General features: G+C 40.8%; 1 protein-coding gene and 1 long non-coding RNA gene across 2 annotated transcripts; both read left to right on the plus strand.

Annotated features, from left to right (window-relative positions):
• The first annotated feature begins 6,798 nt into the window (after positions 1 to 6,798).
• Positions 6,799 to 7,221, plus strand: LOC129768593 (uncharacterized). The gene is made up of 3 exons (XR_008741694.1): positions 6,799 to 6,868; positions 6,934 to 7,065; positions 7,132 to 7,221. It is a non-coding gene; the product is annotated as an uncharacterized LOC129768593 (long non-coding RNA).
• A 4,015-nt stretch (positions 7,222 to 11,236) lies between these two features.
• On the plus strand, positions 11,237 to 22,262 carry LOC129768592 (thiamine transporter 1-like). The gene is made up of 2 exons (XM_055770339.1): positions 11,237 to 11,772; positions 21,251 to 22,262. Exons 1-2 carry the CDS (start codon positions 11,259 to 11,261, stop codon positions 22,114 to 22,116), a joined length of 1,380 nt encoding a protein of 459 aa, XP_055626314.1. The 5' UTR covers positions 11,237 to 11,258; the 3' UTR covers positions 22,117 to 22,262.
• The last annotated feature ends 291 nt before the right edge of the window (positions 22,263 to 22,553 follow it).

Raw genomic sequence — 22,553 nt, forward strand, 5'->3', positions numbered from 1 at the left:
AATTCGACAATGAGGTGAAGAGACTAAATAAATTCTTCATTAGTAAGAGAAATGATCGTGTTGAACTGGAGATTTTTCGTTCGCTACGTCAATCATCCGACGAATCGTTCAATCAGTTCATACTAAAACTGCGCACTCAAGCCACTCGCTACGATTTCATGGATCGGAAGGAGAAGGAAATATTGTAACAGGTTACGGTGGAAGCAAAGGATGAACGCGTTAAGGTGGGACCAGAATGCCGCGCTATGCGTCGCGTTGCGACAATTATTGACATTTCATTTTAAATATGTGTGTTTTCATTTAGTCGAACACAATAATGCGTTGCGTCATTAGCATCGTTGTACTAAACGCTAACATTTGTTCTAACCAAGATGCTGAACTATAGGTGTTTTGTTCTTGACACTTTCAGGACATGACGTGAGACGAGCAGCGAGACGTAACTTTCAGAATTATTTACTTTTTGTTTGGGTGTGTGGTTATGATTTCAATGTCAACTCGCTAAGGAAAATAATTGAAGGAAAAAATAAGCAAATATATATTCGTGGAATATAGTGCACAACCTCCATTTGCTCTAGCCAATTACCGTTACAAGCTCTTTCCGGATCTCCTTCCAGGTATATGCACAGCATTCTCCTTCTTCCTGAGCGAAATCAGTGGAGCCACAATCAGCGTTATTGTTTGTCACCATCGCCGTAAGCTGATAGTACTCTTTTCCCCGCCGATGGGAGCCAAACAGAAGTACATTTTACAATAAACAATAAAGCGCGAGCAGCTATTTTGCCAACGAATGCATTTGTCACCAAAAGATACGACTTGTTTTGTAAACAAATTTGTTTTTTCACGAGCAATGGCCGAACAGCAATTTTGACATAGCGGTCCACCTATAATACAACGCCTTGGTTCTAACTACTTGCGCCGGGTTCGCGATGACAGTGGCATGGTGTCGACGTCTGGTGGCAACTTCAAATGAGGGCCATAATTTGGGTCCCAAACTCGTTAGTGTAATCTCTATCAGATTAGAAGACACGAAGCCGGTTTTTAAATTCTAAACTTGAATGAAATCTTTCACATCATGTTATTTGATTACTTGAAACACGTGTTTCTGACTTTCATTCAACCATATGACTGAACAATTCCAACATTGTTGCTGAATTTTTTCATCATAATATAATGTTGCCTTCATAAACAATTTCCGTATGAGACTTTTTCACCTCCTGCAAACAAAAATGTTTTTCATTTAAAAAAAAAGAGTTTGATATGGAAAAGCTAATTTACATTCATAATTTTAATTTTGAAAACGTCATTCCGACTGCAAATCAGCTATTCTTTCACGCTCCCCTAAACTAGTAAACGAAGCTCAATGCCACCAGCGTGGATATGTCAATGTGTTGTTTTTAAAAACATTCAACCGATCCGTGGACACAACAAAAACAAGATTTTCATACGAATTGTTTTTGTTTTTGTTTACATGAAAAGTGGTGACGCGAATGCTAGATTGTGATTGCAAATCAACAGACTGCGTCGAGCGAATGTTTTAGTACAAAACGCAAGCAATGACAGCTGATGAGAAGTAAAGGTGGAAACAGAATGCCGCGTTGTGCGTTGCTTCTCATCGGCTGTCATTGCTTGCGTTTTGTACTAAAACATTCGCCCGACGCAGTCTGTTGATTTGCAGTCACAATCTAGCATTCGCGTCACCAGTTTTCATGTAAACAAAAACAAAATAAAATTCGTATGAAAATCTTGTTCTTGTTGAGTTCACGGATCAGTTGAATGTTTTTATAAACAACACATTGACATATCCGCGCTGGCGGCATTGAGCTTCGTTTACTAGTTCAGGGAAGCGTGAAAGAATAGCTGATTTTCAGTCGGAATGAACACGTTTTCAAAATTAAAATTATGAATGAAGATCAGCATTTCCATATCAAACTAGTATTCTATTCAAATGAAAAACATTTTTGTTTGCAGGTGGTACAAAAGTCTCATACGAAAATTGTTAATGAATAAAACTCTATATCATGATGCAAAAAGCAATGTTGGAATTGTTTAGCCATATGGTTGAATGAAAGTCAGAAACACGTGTTTCAAGTAATCAAATAACATGATGTGAAAATTTTCATTCAAAATTTAGAATTTAAAAACCGGCTTCGTATCTTCTACTCTGATAGAGATTACACTAACGAGTTTGGGAATCAAATTATTGCCCTAATTTTAAGTTGCCACCAGACGTCGACACCATGCCACTGTCATCGCGAATTCGGCGCAAGCAGTTTAGAACAAATGTTAGCGTTTAGTACAACGATGCTAATGACGCAACGCATTATTGTGTTCGATTAAATGGAAACACACATATTTAAAATGAAGTGTCAACGCACAATTGTCGCAACGCGACGCATAACGCGGCATTCTGGTCCCACCTTAACACACAACGCGGCATTCTGTTTCCACATTTAGAGATAAAGGCCTAGAAAACGTTATGAACTTGGACGAGCAGATGAACTACGCAATCAATCGTGATGTTTTGATGGAGCAAAAAAAGGAAAATCAAAGGTAGAGAAAGACGACTCAATATTTGGATCAGCTTTAGCTGTTAACGCTGTCAAACAACGGTGGGAAGATACGCGCTCGAGACAGATTAAAAGATCGGTTCCTAGGTTTAAGCCATATCAGCGTAGACCTGGACGAGGGCCTGCTAATATAACTAAGCAGAAGAAACCGGAATGTAGCCGATGTGGATCCTTCAATCACCTCAACGATTCTGATAGGTGATATGCTCGAAATGTCCGTTGTAACTCGTGTGGACGCATGGGCCACTTCGCCTGCTAGTGTAGAGGAGAGTGGAAACCGACATCGAGGAATGGAAATTATCTGAAGCGAGAATCTGAAGAAGCTAACACGCTTTACGAAGAACAAGAGTGGGAAAAAGATCTACCACGTCGTCCTGAGGCCAGAGACATAGCTAAGGTAGAATAGTTTTTATATTTATTTTGCTTACGAGTTTGAGATTAACAATTAAAAAAAAACCCTTGAGAGCTCGTAGGAACTTTACTAACATTGATTTAACCATACTAAAAAAAATTCTTCAATGAAGTCAAACGCAAAAAAAACTCAAACAAACAAATATAAATTTCATCAATATTATTTAGGGCGAACATCAACCATCAAGCAACGGTGTGATCACATGTCTGATCGACACTTTTCCTGTCGATTTTCTTATTGATTTGGGATCAACAGTCAACACAATTACCGAGGATAGCTGGAAAGCCATACGTAGTGCTAAGATACGTATCTTCAACAAAAAGCAACAACATAACAAAAGCTTCACAGCTTACGCAAGCCCCCAACCGCTACGTGTATTGTCAGTTTTTGAGGCTCGAATTTCAATTAATCCTTCAAAACCCGAATCATACGCTGAGTTCTTCGTAGTTCATGGTGCCTATAAATGTCTGTTGAGTAAAAGAACTGCGGAGGAGTTGAAGGTCTTAAAGGTTGGCCTCGAAGTTATGCACGTAGATGTATTGAAGAATCCATTCCCCAAGTTCCCTAACGTTCGGGTTGAGTTAGTGCTCAATCAGGATATACCACCGAAAAAAGATTTCGTATCTCAGAATCCCGGTTCCAATGGTAGTAGTTAGTAGATGATAAAATTCAGGAAATCCTGTGTAATAATATAATCGAGCCAGCAAAAGGACCGCCAGAATGGATTTCACCAATGGTTGTTATTTCTAAAGGACAAAATGACATCCGGTTGTGTATCGATATGCGACGTCCTAATGAAGCAATACAACGAGAATATTACCCTTTACCGGTGGTAGACACTTTTTTGAACAAACTCAGAGAGTGTAGGGTGTTCACTCGCTTGGATATTACCTCGGCATTCAACCATGTAGAATTTCATCCCGACTCTCGCGGCGTCACTACATTTATGACTAGCAGGGGACTAATGCGGTTCAAGCGGTTAGTGTTTGGGATTAACTGTGCCCCTAAAATATTTCAGCGCATTATGACGGAAATGTTGAAAGGTATTGAAGGAGTAATTATATATATATATAAACGAGCTACTACTATAGCTGGCAACAAAATTGGAACATGATACTCGTTTGGATGAGGTTATGGCAGTGTTCCAAGCAAAAAACGTCCTTTTGAATGCAGATAAATGTCTATACGGAAAAGCGGGACTAGAAATTTTGGGCTTCAAGGTCAGTGCATTGGGGGTAAGCCCGTCTGAGGAAAAAGTATCGGCAATTAAGAATTTTTGCAAATTTGAAACAAAAGAAGAGGAAGAGGAAGAAGAGAAGTTTTCTGGGACATATAAACTTTGTTAGTCATTTCATTCCAAACTTATCCAGTGGAACGAAAGCCTTGCGTCAGTACGTAAGGGGAGAGGTTGAGTAGTTTTCTAATGAACAACATAGAGCTTTCGATAATTTAAGGAATGAATTAACAAACAATGTTCGTAGGTTGGGCTTCTTTGACCCTAAAGATGCTACTGAACAGTACGTCGACGCATCACCTGTCGGATTGGGAGTCGTCTTGGTTCAAAGACACCAATAGACCCAGGATCATAAGTTTTGCGTCAAAAGAACTAACTCCAGCTGAGAAAATCTACCCACAAACACATAGAGAGGCTTTAACTGTGGTATGGGCAGTATAGAACTTTTATTTTTACCTTTTTGGTCTCCGTTTCACCATCTACACTGATCATAAGACGCTAGAGTATATCTTCGAGGGAAGCACAGAACTGGTAAACGTGCATGTTCACGTGCCGAGTCATGGGCACTCCGTTTACAACCGTATACATTTATAATAAAGTATGTACCAGGATTTAGAAATATTTCTGACATTTGTCACGCCTGTGCACAGAATCGAGTACCAGCATTTCTTATTTGCTGTAGGAGAAGACTAATCCGCAATTACCTTGGAGGAAATACGAAACGAGACTAAAACAGACGAGACGCCAAGCGCTGTTATGAAAGCACTTGGTACCGGCGAATGGCCAAATAATCTGTACAGATATCAGGCGTTTAGCAATGAGTTGGGAGTGATCGGAGGTGTACTAGTGCGGAACGATAGGATTGTGGTGCCAGTTAAGCTAAGACAACGAACCCTAGATATCGCCCATCGTGGACATCCGGGAGCCGTAACCATGCGGAGAATGCTACGAGAAAAAGTGTGGTGGTCCTGTATGGACAGGGATGCTTGGGATAGGATTCAATGTTGTGCACAGCAGTTAGCAGTCAGTTGCCATCGGGACCAATGATTCGCAAGGAAATCCCGGATCGAGCATGGCAAGACATAGCGATAGATTTCTTTTCCGCAAAAGAATGTTCGACATTCTTAATTGTCGTAGACTATTTCAATCGTTTTTTGAAAGCGATTGAAATGCGAAACACGAATGCTGCCAAAACTATTGATGCTCTTGAACAGATATTCAACGAGCAAGCATATCCCGAAACAATCCGTTGCGATAAGGAACCGCCATTCTCAAGTGAGGTGTTCCCTCTTTATTGCAAAACCAAGAATATCAGACTCATTAGAACGATACCATATTGGCCACAAATGAATGGTCTTGTTGAGTGCCAAAACCAATGTATCCTAAGAGCACTGCGAATTGCAAAAGCTACTCATTCGGGTTGGCGAAAGGCATTGAAGGACTACGTGTACATGTACAACACTTTGCCGCATTCTATAACAGAGAAAGCACCTTTAGAATTACTCACAGGTCGCCCAGTCAAGGATTTATTACCATCTCTAAGGACAGAACCAGCGTTACGCCAAGAAGAGGACGTTAAGGACACTGATGCCATCAAAGGGAAAATTTACGCTGATAACCACAGACGTGCAAAAACATCAGACATCGAGGCTCTGTCATGCTTAAAAACAACGTATCTCGTAAACCTAAAACGTAAAACTCGAACCTAATTTCCGAGTTGAACGCTTTACGGTGGTTAAGAAAACTGGTAACGATGTAATCGTTGCCAATCAATCAGGAGTGACCTATCGCCGTTCAGTAGCACATTTGAAGAAATGGCTATGCGGAAATGATGTTTCTGATACGATTCTATCAAATTCGAATCCACCAACGATGCCAACGTTCGAAACACTTTCTCCAAATAAATGTCGAACGGTACATCGAGATATGTCTCAAACAGGAGATGGAGAGCTGGGTCCAGTGGAACGACCTTCAAGAACTCGGAAAATGCCATCGCGGTATAACTTGTAATTATTTTTTTTTTGTATTCATGATTTTTTTTACAATTCCTACATCAACACGTTAATCTTTCTTATTTTACCGTAGACTAGGAGAGGGATTGTAGAGTCTTGTATTTATTGTTAGGTGAATAGAGAAGGGGAACCCGAGCAAGATTGTATAAGCCAGAGCGCGAGAGACTTCAGTTTGAAAGTATCTATAGCCACGTACGGATGTGAATAAAGGTGTTGAACTTTAATTCCAAATTTATACCGTGAAGTTTATTTGTGAAACCGAATCAATTCCCTGGTATAAGATCCTACAGATAGTATGTCGTGAATAAAAATCTTACACACCACACAATTTCAGCCACAATTCTACTTCAATAGCAACTTTAAATTCGAGGCTATAAACCGACCTTGTTAACTTTCATATCACTTGATAGAGAGTGCCTCTGTGTTTTTACTGAATCCACATAAAGTTTCTACGTTTTCAATTTTCGTTTCATTCTAAAACAAAATCCAAATAGTTGCGTAGTCCTACATCAACGATGTGGTCGTTTGCTAGACACGGTCCACTTTAATGGTTGTTTTTTTCCAAAATATCATGGTCCGAAAAATAACTGATTGAAACATCAAACGGATTTTCTTAATCAAAGTTAATCGAAAATTTAATTCAGTATGAAAATCTCTTCATCTCAAAATACCTGAAATAATCTTACATATTCATTACATTCTAAACAGTGCAATAGATAAAAATATCTGGCTCATGTTTACGCTGATTAATGTGGCATGACGAGTTGACAACCTGATATATTTTGAAGAGCATATAGCAATCATTCCAGTATTATCCATTTCGTGGTTCGGAAAGCAAATGTAGGTAAAAAACATATAAATAGTTTTATATAATTTTTGGTTATTGCTCGGGTGTCTTTCTTTTAGCTGCTCAAGAGATCGATGATTATCCTCGTAGTCACTTTTGCCAATTCTCATAATCTGGCCATGGCAGAATGTTCACTTTAATAAAAAAAAAGACGGGTGGGTAATGTCGGGGACATAACCGGAGTGACGTAGGACTATACAAGGGGGACAGCTTTTGTTAAATATATATTTTAAATATATTGTTTTATTTTCTTCTCCTACGTGAATACCTACCTATCTACCTGAAAAGTGGATTAGTTTACTGTTTACTCTTTATGAATATGTTGATGGTTCTGAAAAGAACCTTTGGTGTTGTGTTTTTGTTATCACTCGATATTCCCATATTGTTCGGTTAAACCTTCCTGTTTAGCTATTGCGTTTGCCACTTGCCACAACTTTCACAGTTGGAAAATTTCTTCCCATCCAGCTTGTAACATATTGTTCAGTAAATTACATTTAATGTGACGTGCCGGAGAAACACTTTGCCACTCACTGAAACTAATTGTTGCCTTGATGAGCGCCGAACCGAAGCTGCTCTGTTCTTGATGCGGGTTTTCTGATTGTCGTGAACAGCTTTGCAAGCCAACTCAAGCACTCCGACGGCCGAAACTCTATAATCGCTGTTAGGTATACTGGTGCTCCGGCACCAATCCGTTCGGCCTAGTTACCCTTGCGGAGCAATAAGTGTATGCGACCAACAGGGATCTGGAGCCCTGCACGGTTCGAGTGAGACTTTGCCTTTCCCTTAACTTGTCTTCCTTTGTTACGTCCACGATGCCGATGCCGTACAACCACACGGGTTTACGGTTTGAAAGAAAATAAGATATTTTTCTGGGGTCCGCGTGTTTTATACTCTAGCGGTACACACTCACAGGATAGAGACAAATCGGCAGACTCAGCCAGAGGGGCGAGTCCAACGAGACGAACGAATGAGCGTTAAAAGGGAGCGATGGCAAAAAATACATTCATTTTCAGCTCTACTATACACTATTAAATTCAAAACCACTATATTTTATTATCTACTGTATTTCACCCCACCCCACAACCCACTCCTCCCCTTTTTCCTTCCCATACCACTCCCACCCCCTTCCACTCCTCAAATCCCACCCAAATCCTTCCCACTCCTTTCCTTCCTATCCTCCTGAGAAGGGCCTTTTTGTTTTTTTGTTTTTGGAACGCGCCTTTCGCTGGGTCACTTGTGCTTCGTTACTGCTTTGGTCCTCGGATCAGTAAATATTTACTTTTCTTTACAGCATATATTAAATATCTTATGAAGCATAGGATCCCTTCCTACCTTCTTCTTTAACCGAGAGTCGAGCGGACAGATCTGATGAGTGATTTTTTTTGGTTTCCCTTTCGCCAGTCCCCTCTGGGCTGGTTTTATTGTGGCTCTTCACTGGGCTAGAGGCGAATGAACTGCAAAGTTTAAAGCCTCTTAAAAACAAAGAAGGAAGGAAAAACATTCATTACGATTTGTTCGCTCGTTGGATTCACATGCAGGCTAAAAAGGGTCCTTTTCAGGATCACAAAACTATCTTCAATCTAAAGAGTTTATTGTTTGGTTATCACTCGATATCCCCATCTTGTTCGGCTAAACCTTCCTGTTTAGCGATTTGTTGCCACTCGCCACAGCTTTCACAGTTGGAAAATTTCTTCCCATCCAGCTTTGTGACATGTTGTACAGTAAATTACATTCAATGCGACGTGCCGAAGCGCCACTCAGTGTCGCTTTGGAGGCGATTTTAACCTGTAATTGAACATTTGCGATGACAGTGGTACAGTGTCGACTTTCAATGTGGGGTCATAATTTGGATCTCTATGTTTACAAAAATGTCCAACTAAATAAGTCGCATCACATGTCCGTCCAATTAGCTAAATGTCGAACTAATTGTAAATTACTGTACTTTCAATCTGGAAACAATTTAAGAATTGGTGAAAATTGAATAATCACTATTCCCCAACTATCAATAAGCTCAGAACAACTGCCAAATTCACATACTCATCAGATCCTGGCAAACAAATTATGAAAAAATCAATTTGTGTTTTATTATTATTTTGGATAATGTTTTAGAAAGCATTGAACTGTATTTCCTAAACTCTTTTTTGGAAGGTTTAATGGCCCTGAAAAGCGCCTTGTTTTATGGAATGGTTCCAATTTAGAAAACTTAGTACTCGTGGTTTTGAAAAAAAACCATTTCGAACGCCCTCGATGCCGCCTTGTTCTGGATTTGCCACCAAAGCAGTTTGTATAAAGAACAAACTTTTTTCTTCTGCTACCTAATGCCGTTTTGCGATTGCGTTTGCCACTCGCCACTCGCTGCAACTGCCTGTTGTTGTCTTGATGTCCACCGAACCGAATGTGTTCTGTTCCGAATGCGGGTTTTCTTATCGTCGCGAGCAGCTTTGCCAGCTAACTCGATCACTTCGGCGGCCGAAACTATATAACGCTGGCTAGGTGGACTGGTGCACTGGTACTAACGCGCTCGGCCTAGCTACCCTTGCGGGAAACTCCAGATCAACACGGTTCGAGTGGGATTTTGCCTTTCCCTTCACTTTTCCTCCTTTACCATGTCCAGACATGGCTGCTTGGGTTGGTTTGTTGATGTTTTGTGATGCGAACCGATGTGGTGAACAGTTTGAATGAGAATGATCGTTACGGCAGCGGAGCGGGGATTTTTAAGCTGACTGGCTGGCTCGAGAATTACGCATGTGTGAGACTGCGACCAATGTTTCGTTCATTTTTTTCTTTTTCCTTTCCAATCGTGCTTCATTCTATTTCGCTGCTGCTCTAGTTGCCCGTTTTGGTCGGTACGATTTGAGGAGCACAAAATGGACCAATCAAAAATGGGCACATAGTGCATTTTGACAATGCTTGATATTTCACAATTATTCAATTATTTATCTCAAGAAAAATGAAATGTTATTCGTCATGATAGATGTGTAGATATATTTCCTATCAATTGATGCAAAAACCTTTGCGATCTATTGAGAAATGCTCGAGTTATAAGCGTTCCAAATCTTGCATTTTTTCCTACTTGTTCAGTGCCTAGATTTCCATTTCACCCCCTATATCTTCCGGTTAGACGTAGTCCTACGTCAAAAGTCTTACAAGTTGTTCGGTTGTCGAATGATCGAATTTGGAACAAAAATATATACAACTTTTACAGCTGTCAGAATACAGGGTTATGTGTTCCAAACCACAAAAGTCATAACCGTATAGTTTCGTATAGGGCAACTTGCAGAAAGAAAGAAAAACACGTTGCGCCAAAATCTCATTGCAAGATCCTGTTCCAACAACGAGAATACGAGTTCGCTATACACCCCTCTTCCAGGAAATCCATTTCAAAATTTATAACCGACGCAGTTCTCTGCAGTAGCGCTACTGCTTGTACGCTCGAGAATCGCGATGCTGTAATACCTACGTGCTTATTATAAACAGTAAATCCAGTAGACGTGTATAAATAGAATGTTATTCTTCTTAGGAGAACTGTGTATAGCACGTGTTCCAGCGCAAGAGATTAAGACACCTTTGAGTTGACATAACAAAATTTATCGAAGTTTCTTTGATCATATTTTTTAAATAGTCACTATCCAATCCAAAGTTTTCAGTTGGAGTTCACTCTCCCACTCATGGATGTTGCGTTCAAAATATTCTTCCTTACATTGTATTTGTAAGCTTGATTCCAAAAGATTTCTTCCAATGAGACATTTGATTATTGAAAGTTGTTTTGTTATTATTCCATATCCCTTGCGTAAAAACGAGTAACTGCTATCACAGCATCAATCCCCCAGAACCGGCCTCTTTACGATGACGTGCAGCGCGTAATTGGCGCACCGTTAATGGCATGTTAATTCTATTCTACCCGCTGCTCACTTGCATGCAAGTTGCAACCCCAACCGTTTGACCGCTAGTATCCAATTTACCACTTTTTCCAGATTTTATTCCAATGCGCACCCCCGCCCGGTTTTCTGCTTGCTGCTCGTGAATACGCAGAGCGAGAATTATTTCTCACAAGCAGGTACAGAGTTTGCGTCAGGTTGCAGTGCATCTAATTGTTTACACACAAAGCGGGTCTCGGGGATGAATGAAAGATATGCCACTGCAAACTCCATCAGTATGGCTCCTACCCCCGAGTGGGATTCTAGCTATGAAAGAGTGGCGATCGATTGCGATATTGTTGAGTGTATTCGGGTTTCTCAAAGACTTTCGACCGAGCGATCCATTCCTGGTGCAATTTCTCAACGGACCATGCCACAACATTTCGACGCAGCAGATCCAGCAGGATCTGTTTCCGGTGGGAACATACTCCTTCGGCACACAGCTGGTGATCACTTTCCTCATTACGGACTACCTACGCTACAAACCGTTGATAGTGCTGGCCGGTTTGGCCGGCATAGCGTACTGGTGCCTGTTCATTTGGGCCAGAGAACTCAAGTGGCTGCAGTTGGCTCAAATCTTCTACGGGACTTACAAAGCGGCCGACGTGGCTTTTTGGTCGTACATCTACGCCAGCGTGGACAGGAGCTACTACCAGAAGATTACTTCCTACACTAGGTCTGCGTCGCTAGTTGGGAAATTTGCAGCCGCCGTCAGCTCGCAGTTGCTGTTGTTCTACGGATTAGTGACGGACTACCTGGATCTAAACTATTTATCCCTGGCAGGTTAGTTTGGGCTCGTTTTCGCAACAATACAAACCGATCGATATCAGCTCCTGTGAGTGTGAAGTATTGTTAATACGGAGTCTCAAACGAAGTGTTGTTCTCAGATGTTTTAATTAAGGGTTATCAATAATTTATGCTGAGATATCGAGCGAGTATTCTAATTTTTTATTTGCGGTTGCGGCTAGATCTGTGTTTTTCTATATCGGACTACGGTTATTTTGTTTCTTGGAGTTAAGAATGTTCCGGATTTTGGATAGAAGCGACGCGTGGTGCCTGTCAAAATTGTGAACGGTAATTGTTCCGTGTTCTTACCGATAGAGCAGAAATTTATAAAAGGGAGAATTCAGATTTCTTGGCACACAGTGTATTACTCCTGGAATATGATGTAGTTTTCGGAATAGAACCAAATATGTTGTGAAGTTTTGTACATGAATTTAGCTCAACTTTACTCCAAAGAGTTTGTACAGTCTTATCAAGTGTTATTTTTCCCCCTTCTCAATCATGTTATTTGACCTTCTCATAGTTCTCACTGAGCATCTGTTTTATCGCGACATGATAGATTTCGTTCGGGTCTAGTTCAGGACAGTTCGGTCAATTCAGTAACTTTGGAATGGAATCCACTAAATTAGCTTTATGCCATTCCACAAAACAATGGTTTCCCATTGTGCTTCCAGAAAAAAAAATATTATTCCAATTTGGTATTGATGGAATCTTCCGTTTCTTCCGACTCCCGTTGGTCAACCTGATGTTGTAACAAAATCGCATTCAAATGAATCCGACCGGTTTACACAAATGACTATCACTGAATGATAGATTCTATTATTTCAATAAGAAAATGGACTGAATAAATTGTTTTGATTAATAACACTTACGTCACTATTTTGTTTTGTAGCATCCAACACTCTCAAACCAACCCCACCTCCCCAATGAAGCCAACTATCGCTTTCGATATATTTATTTTGAATTTATTTTTCTTATTTATGGGTTGTTAAAGTCATATCAATCTCAGACACGAACAAGCCTACGGCTAAAAGTCTTTTGAATAAGGACAAAAAAAAGTCGTATCAATACAAGAAAATAAATCATACAAAGGTCCACAAAGGTCTCATAATCCTCTGAATTGCGCCATGACCTTTATACATGTTTTTTTTTTGGAACTTTGCCGTCAATCTCATCCTTGACGCTCCTCCTCGAGCTATCAAATTAGAGTCTATAATTGTGGATGCCAACCGGTTTCCGGACTTTGTTTTGTTGACATCGCAAAGCGAAAATATTTGCTCAACACACGCTGATGAATGTTATCAAAAAGTGTCTTCCAAACGACCTTAGCAATGGATTCACAAAATTCTCATAACGCCGTTTGACATCCAACAGTTGGGACCAAGTTATATCTGAGTCACTCAATTTTTGCCCCATAATATTCCTCTTGAGTAGCCTGGATTCGCCATCCAACTCTTGTCTATTATTTACTTCAACTAATTGAGGAAATTGGCGCATCAAATCATTAAGTTTTGGTAGCTTGACGAAATTTTGAGGGTTTATCAAGGTCCCAGTTTTCGCTGAATTCAAATCTGTTTCACGAGTTCAGTATAGAAGTCACGGCCAATAAATTGGAAGGTCAGTTTCCTAGCTGCATCCAATCCTTTTTCAGTTTCTTCTACACCGATACCAACGTAAACATCCTCGGGCTTCTTCAGAAAGTCTTCAAAATCTATCACCTCATGGTCAGAATCAACGAATCGTTTCACGTAGGTCTCCAAACATAAATTATCCAACATGATCAACAATAACATTCTTGTCTTATTATAAAAATTACAAAATTGAATTGATTGAAAAGTGCAATTAACGTTATTGATTAACAGTAGAGTGCCATCTCGAGTTTTCAAAGCGAACTTGATTAAAAATGTTGATTCCCACGACGAACTACCCTATGCATAATATCAGCTCAATCGGACTTCATTTACTAGTGTCGCACAGCGGTCAAAGTTTGAGTTTTTTGAAAACCGAAAAATCACCCAAGGTTAAAGGGTAAAGGAAATCGGGGTTTTCGAAAAAAATTGTTTGATGTCATCTGTCTTAAAATCGCATGAAACGTCGAGATTTACTGTTACATCGAAAAAAAAACCGTCAAAAATCGACTTTTCAGACAAAAACGACCAAGTGCCGAATTTTTTTTCCGTTTTCAAAAAACTCAAACTTTGACCGCTGTGCGACACTAGTAAATGAAGTCCGATTGAGCTGATATTTTGTATAGGGTAGTTTTTCGTGGGAATCAACATTTTTAATCAAGTTCGAGGGTCACTTTTTTCCCATACATCCATTGGCACTCTAATGAGCAGTATAACAAAGTTTAGGAACAGCAAAATCGGTTTAGTCATAGGATCGTTTAAATGAGTCAATATCCAATTGGTGAATTGATTATGATCATACTTAACCTGGAACAAAAAGAATATTTGAAGCTCTTCAAATCGCTCAAGATTCTGCTTAACAACTGCCTCCAACGATATCCATCTCGTTGCGTCGCGTTCGATATTTTTATAAAACAAGGTATCTATGTATGCACTGTAATAAGTTCAATACTTGAAATTAAATTTTTAACAAACTGATAATTCTATATAATTGATGAAAATCTATAATTCTGTATATACAGTATCTGAAATTTGGCGAGAAATCTGTATAATACCAAATATTCTGTATATGTGGCAACCCTGCCTCGGATGTCAATCACATTTCGATGTCCTTCCAACTGTCCAAAGCCCGCTTTTACGGTTTTGTTCCATTTTGGCGATTCCTAACTATTGTAGATCGATTAACACTTGTTGACAAAGATCTTTGGTGAAGTCATGTTCCGTGTCAATGTGTTTAGACCTCCTTTCTAAACGATCGGATTCCACCCTCTCGTTACACGATTGGTTGTCCTCCCACACAACGATTAAAAATGCTGGTTATTTGTCGATGTCCTGGAGATGTTTCCGCAGTCACAACAGTTCCTGGCATCCCTGAGCCAACGCAGGTTTTTTGCCCGCCAACAAATTTTATCAGGAAATCAGAGTTTGATTCATCCACAAAGCATTTCATATTTTAGTTTCCAGATCCTAGATGCAGACAAAGGTTATTGGTTGCCTTGAGACACCACAGTATACGCTTTTCTATGTCCAGTCGCGGTTCGTTGGTTTAGATACTTTTTTTCCATGTATTAGGCCTTCTGAGTGCTTGGCATCACGTTGAATAGCACATCCATCACCACCTTAATGCTTTTCAAAATGCTTTACAGAAGAGATGCTGTATAATGTGCGGGTTGCTGTACCTGGCATCCACTGTGTCGTTCATTTGCTCAAACGGAGCAACTGTGTCCATCATGCGCTATCGCTATCGTTATCGTACGCAGGCTGACGGAGCCCGCTTAGCTTCCACCACTCGGTGACCGCATCGCATGCGCCCTTCATGGGTGCATTCGTTTATCCTTCTTGCGCTGGTTGACGAGACTGCGCCAAAGGGATATCGAATAATGATTCTTAATTCATTCCTGGTTAAACTAGGCCGCACATGTGTATTCGGGCGTTTGATATAGGCTTGCGGTTCAACAGTTTCCCTATCTAGTCGCTCTACACGCTAATCTACTCAGCTGACGACGCTAGCTGGACCTATCGGCTGGCGCAAACTGTCTGTTTTTAATCACAATCTATCACCTTCTTTACGCAAATGAAGAGGAAACAAACAATTATGCAGCGAACGATTCTGTTATTCTAATTATGCCATGCGCCTCAGTTACTTTGCTTCAAAGACAAAAATAATTGTCAAGTACAGCCACCTTCAAACAGCGCCCACGGGCCCAGCGGGGTCTTCTGGTTGGCTCATCAGGCATTACTTTAATTTAAACTTTTTTTTATGTGTAAAAATAATGAAAACCTAAGAAATCATTACCTTTTTTTAACGTAGGACTACGTCTTTCAAGAATGGTGCCAAATCAGAAAACAACGCGTTTTTACGAAATAGGAATAGCAAATGCAGCGTTCGTTCTATGGACGGTGTGGATAGAGAAAATATTGCAAGTGTGTCCTCTCGTTTTCAATTTATTAAGTGAAAACAAGTTTTCGCAGAATTCACTAGTTAGCGCCCAGACGATAGCGAGGTTTCCCAAATGGCCTTTCGCAAGTCCGAGAGTTTTGTTTAATTTCCCAAATTGACATTTCTCAAGGTTAGAAGCGAATAAACTGAGAAATTTTAAAATCTCATAATGCAACCATGAACATCATTACTCAAACAACAGTCTTTGGTGGAAAACTAAACCGTTGGGATATAGGTTGCTCGGAGGATTAAAAACTCTTTGGAAAAGTTCTAAACACGGAATTTATTAGCTTATTTGCACATTCAATAGTTGGATATCAAATCCTGTATGGCACTAGTAGGAATCGGGTTGTATGCTTCTAATACTTTCGTCTGTATGCGCTTACGCTGGGCATCGGGTAATTATCCTGGTTGAAGATGCGTCATGCAACACGCATTGCATTCTTGTTGGAAATGAAGGAGTTTGAATAGGAATAGGGATAGGGATGACAAAGGAAAATTATGTGTTGGGATACTTGCTCATCATTCGCGCTGTCTTGCTCCAGCAGTCTTTCTCAATGCCAATGCCTCAATGTCGGACACAGCTGTTTTACGCGATAATAGAAGAATAGAAGAAAAATATCGCATACAGTGGTGCAATTTTATTCGGTGAAGGTACCGCATCGATTTTAAATCGTGGTAAATCGTGAATGACTCATTGGTAGCTATTTCCGAATTATCAAATAATTCTCGTGAATTCGAGCATTGTTTCCAGGTTAAAAGTGCTGTCGACGTCGCCACTCCATCACACCCTCGATTTGGTTCCGATTTTTTTATGAAGTTCGGAGTGTTTCTTGGAACGTTATATTGGAAACCATGGAAATGTAATTTTACTATGTGTTTTGTCTCAACACGTCGCTGACGTAAGGTCGTCACAGATCTCAAGGACCACGGTGCACATGCATCGTAAATCACCTCGGAGTATTGTCAAAGATTCACAATATTGCAGCGGCAGGAACACTTACACTGCAGGATCAACAGTTTCCGGCGGCTTACAGCAGGATTGCACTTTGAAATCAGTGGAAAAAAACTCAATTCAACTCGTGTGATTCCACCGGAGGGAAGATCGGAGTCAGCGCAACGGTAACCAAACACAAATTCACCTTAAACACAAATCGATCACCATTAACCGCTATACAACACAACACGAGGCTGGCAAATTTCTATGTGCTCGGATGATGCCAACATAACAAGGTTCAAAAACTATAAAAGTGCCTATATCTCAGCTGAAGCAGATGTCAGTAAGGTTCAAAAGGGGTTCAAAAGAAATTATACCACCAGCTGTTTTATGTTCCAGATGTTGGCGTCAAACCATGACTGCTTATGATGGTCCTGAAATAAACACGTTCGCTGCTTAATGTCGTCGGATGATTCACAACTTCTTCATTTTTTCTTTTGTTGATGAAGACTTCAATTTATTCGATTTATTCGTCTCCAGATTCACAACGAAAGAAGGACAACACTATGATCGCCATGCTGACCAGATTGTATCTTACTGCTGCTGCTTCACGAAACTTTTTTTCAAGAAAAAGTTGTTTAATTTGGTGCTGCACGTATGTATTAGACTCTTTTGAGAATTCGAATCGTTCGTTTCACCACCTCGCCCTCGATGAAAGCATTTTTTCGTCGGTCTTTGTCATTGCTACCAAATGTTTGTACTAAAGAGCTTCATTCTTGAATTAATCATTTCGTTGCCCTACGTTAAGAATGCGGTATTGTCTTGGACACCACTCTTCTTTATTTGTTGTAGCCCGCGACACCATAACTAATACGTGTTTGTGGCCTCTCTGAAAAACTATGGATGGGTTATACCTATGATATAACCGCAAGGCTGACGTAGGACTGCCGTTGGCTTAGTAATCATTTGTATTTTTTCAATTAACAATAATCGCACTTCGAATGCTCTTCATTGGGTACGATTATCGCCGCTGCGCAGAGCTTTTGATTAAATTATTGATTAAACTAGTGAATGAATGAAACAATTTACGAATTCAATTGCAAACAAATCCCAATTTAGGTCAATTCATGCATTATGGTAGTGGTTATCGCAGCAAATAGTTATCAATATTTTGCCTAATCATCAAACGGTATGCGTAGAAGTTAAGTGAGCTGGCGACATGAAGGGGCATGCAGTCTTTAATAACCGAGTCAAAGCGTTGCATTTGTACCCGATTTTGTAGACCGTGTTAGCAAAACGCATTCCGGAGTGTAAAAAATGCATGGGGGTATAAAAAGTACTGCCGAGATCTGCAATGCCGACTTTCCCAATTTATTGGTTTCGGAATCTGTGTTGGGAAAACACATTCCGGTTTGCAAAAACTCAAGCGAGTACAAAAGTATTCGCAGCTTGCATCTCATTTGCAATGCCAATTTCCCCCGGCTCCATGGTTTTGAAGTCTGTGTTAGGGAAACATTCCTATTTGCAAAAACGCAAACGAATACAAAAGTACCCGCTGCTTGTATCTATTTTGAAATGCCGATTTCCCTTGGCTCCATGGCTTAGAAGTCTGTGTTAGGAAAACGTTCCGATTTGCAAAAGTGCAAACGAGTTCAAAAGTATTCGCTGCTTGCATCTACTTTGCAATGCCAGTTACCCCTGGCTCCATGGTTTTGAAGTCTGTGTTAGGGAAACATTCCGATTTGCCGAAACGCAAACGAGTACAAAAGTACCCGCTGCTTGTATCTATTTTGCAATGCCGATTTCCCTAGGCTCCATGGTTCAGAAGTCTGTGTTAGGGAAACATTTCGATTTGGAAAAGCGCAAACGAGTAGGAAAGTATCCGCTGCTTGCATCTACTTTGTAATGCCAGTTTCCCCTGGCTCCATGGTTTTGAAGTTAGGGAAATATTCCGATTTGCAGGAACGCAAATCTATTTGTATCTATTTTGAAATGCCGATTTCCCTTGGCTCCATGGTTTTAAAGTCTGTGTTAGGGAAACATTCAAACTTACAAAAGTGCAAACGAGTACAAAGGTACCAGCAGCTTGCATCTATTTTGCAATGCCGATTTCTCCAGGCTCCATGGTTTTGATGTCTGTATTAGGGAAACATCCATTCATTACTGCGATGATACCTCAATCGTTGTTTAATTATAACTGAGTGGATTTCCGAGCGGCGCTCGCTTATAAAGGGTGTGTCACATCAAATTGCATCACGGAAAAAACGCTGTAGAAATTTAATTTTTAGGAATTATATCTTCAGCTTTCGCTTATAATCAGATAAGAGTGTATAGATCACGTTGGTTCACTGTCAATTTTCCGTAAATTTGGAAAAATGTCGTCGAACGAAAAAGAGCGTCGTGAATTAATCCTGCGCACTCATTTCGAGAATCCGGAGTTGTCACATCGGGACATCGGTAAGATGCTGGGAATCGTCCAACCCACGGTCAGCAGAGTACTAAAACGATACTTCGAGAACCTAACCATCGACCGGAAGGTGAAGAACGGCAAAAATGGATGCTCCGTCAGTGAAAAAGATCACAAGCGCGTAGTTAAGCAGTTTAGACGTGATCCGAGAAGTTCGGTCCGGGATGTCGTCAATAAGCTGAATTTGTCAAGTTCACTCGTCCAGCGGACCAAGCAGCGGGAGGGCCTGCGTACATACAAGGTTCAGAAGGCTCCTAACCGCGACGAAAGGCAAAACATGGTGGGGAAGACGCGAGCCCGGAAGCTGTACACCGAAATGCTGACGAAGCCGCATTGCCTGGTAATGGACGACGAAACCTACGTCAAAGCGGACTTTCGTCAGCTGCCGGGCCGGAGGAGGCGATCTGGCGTAGTGGTAACATCCATGCCTCTCACGCTAAAGGTCACGAGTTCAATTCTCACTCCCGACATTCTTCCAAAAATGGAAGTAAAAGTGACGAACCAGCCAAATGAGTTGAAAATCACTATAATACAGATAAAAAAAAAAAAAAAAAAAAAAAAAGCTGCCGGGCCTGTTGTTCGTCTCCGCAGAGGACAAATTCAGCGTTCCGGAGGAGATTCGCAAGCAGAAACTATCCAAGTTTGCCAAAAAGTACATGGTGTGGCAAGCGATCTGCTCTTGCGGAAAGCGGAGCGCCCCCTTCGTGATGATCGGCACGGTAAACGGGCAGGTTTCCCTTAGGGAGTGCCTACAGAAGCGCTTACTACCACTATTGAAGCAGCACGAGGGCCCGACCATCTTCTGGCCGGATCTCGCTTCGTGCCACTATTCAAAGGACGTGTTGGAGTGGTACGAAGCCAACGGGGTCACCTTCGTGCCAAAGGAAATGAACCCGCCCAACGCGCCGGAGCTTCGCCCAATAGAGAAATATTGGGCGATTATGAAGCAGGCCCTCCGGAAGAACCCAAAAATTGTCAAATCGGAGGCGGACTTCAAGAGAAAATGGATTTCTGTTAAAAAAAACTACAACCTGACGTTGTACAGAACCTTATGGACGGGGTAAAGAGGAAGGTGCGAGCATACGGGCTTGGGCTCGAAGTATGAATAAAAAGAAAATGCCAAAAGTTGTTTAATAGTTTTTATTTTACTGTCTAAAATTTTCAAAAGGATCGGTCTACTGGGCGAATTTCTACAGCGTTTTTTCCGTGATGCAATTTGATGTGACACACCCTTTATACCGATTGGTGATTTCAATAGCCTGTTTAGGAAGCAATTTTAAGGCTATTGAAACAAGTTTTTGGATCAAAAAGTAACAAGTATATAACGCGTAGACATTGTATCTTTCAAATGAAGTGTTTATCATATCATTTCGTTCAGTTGTTTAGGAGCTATTAACGCTCAAAATCTCGGTCTCTGGCGTAACGCTTCTGTTTTCGAAACTTTGTGTAAAACCCCGGTATAAAAATGAAAGACGTAGTCCTCCGTCAAAAATTTTGAGTACCGCTGGTCTAGGCGCAAACGACACAACGCATCATTCACACAATAAACAAAATTAAATGTTAACCCTTTCATTTTAGCCAGTCATTTAAACTTTGTAAATTCATTTTCATGTAATAATGTCGCAATGTATATGCCACAATGAACAATACTTAACCGTTACCAAACAATTTCATGTCGCTCCCATTTGACACCTCGTCCCATTAAAATTGATGCAAACTTCGGTAATTAACACCTTACTATTATTCATTGCAACTAATCCCTGAGATCAACAAACAATAAATATGAGAACTAATGTTATAACTTCCTCAGTGTCAGCACCCCGCTTTGTTTTGTGTTCTTCCGAACGGAATCATTTGAATAATGCTGCACACGAGATATTGTTAGCATGGTCCACATCTAGATCAATTACAACTGAATGAACGCGTAAAGTTCCCTCGAAACCATGAACGAACGCCAGATACAACCCTTACTAATGAGTCCACTTTTTCCATCATTATAATTTCAGTTCAAACATGTACAACTGCTATCGCTCTCTTCCTGCCACCCGCCCCAAAAAGCGTATATTTCAACCGCCAGCCCGCCAAAAAGGATCAAAATTTGAATGAGCCGGTCAGCAATGCACGTGGCACCGAAACACCCACTTCTGATCCCGACGCCGAAAAACTCACCCCTATGGAGCTGCTGTGGTATCACATCAAATCGTCATACAGCACCTTTGTCGTGCTCCGTTACAGCCTCTGGTACGCGCTGGAGAGTTGCATCTACTACCAGACCATGCTGTACGCCCAGGTGCTGTGGCGCACGATCGCCAACACCAGATCAACCGGCGTTCTTTGGAACGGTGCGGTGGAGGCTGTGCTGACCATCTGCAGTGCCATAATCACGTTCTCCGCCGGATTTGTTCCGGAGGAGGCCTTGAAGGTGCCCAACACCTTGCTAGGGCTCAGCTGGATTTCGTTCGCTCAGGGAGGAATTTTGCTGCTGGCCGCTCTGGCCCCCAATCTGTGGGTCGCCTATGGGTCCCACATTGTCTTTAGTGCACTGCACTCGTTCACGGTGACACTGCTGAATGCGGAAATTGCGAAGAATATCTGCAGGGATAGTTTTGGGTTGGTATTCGGGATCAATGCGTCCGTCGGATCGGTACTTCAAATATTGGTTACGTTGGTGGTGGTAAATGGATTATCCAACACGGACGTTGTTGGTCAATTTATTATCTTTGGAGGTATATGTGGAGCGATAGGTTTGCTCTTTTGGACATTCTTATTAATTGAGTTGAGAAGTTGCTGGAAACACTACCTGTTCAGAATTCAGCAACGATTAACTAGCAAGCGAAAAATTGAGGGTACTGATAATCATTCGGGTGTGTGAATGTACTTCAGTATTCTAGATATCATACTCGAATTAATTCTACTATAATGAGTATCTAATTAAGTGGTATTATGTAAATTATATTGTGAAATAAAAACATTAATATTCAAAAAAGCGTTGAAATTGTCAATAATTTAGCTAAATAATTATATTAAATCTGTGGTAATAAACGTTTATCACCATATTTACTGTTATTTTATTCTAATTGGTAAGTCATACGTAGCTGTTTGTAGCGCTTTGTTTTGGGTTCCGGTTATCCATATAAAAATGTAAGGCAAAATCTGTTGGTAAGCGGAAAACCCGAAGAAGGGATGGTCCGATTTTAGCCTTCTTTATTTTGTTGTATACGTCTCTTCCCGTAGATCAATATAGTGGAGAGAAAAACCGGAAAATTATCGGAAAACTCTGAAGGAAGGTCGGAAAATTCGGAAAATTGA

This window comes from Toxorhynchites rutilus, chromosome 2 (genome assembly GCF_029784135.1).
Source record: "Toxorhynchites rutilus septentrionalis strain SRP chromosome 2, ASM2978413v1, whole genome shotgun sequence".
In the NCBI taxonomy this organism is placed as follows: domain Eukaryota; kingdom Metazoa; phylum Arthropoda; class Insecta; order Diptera; family Culicidae; genus Toxorhynchites; species Toxorhynchites rutilus.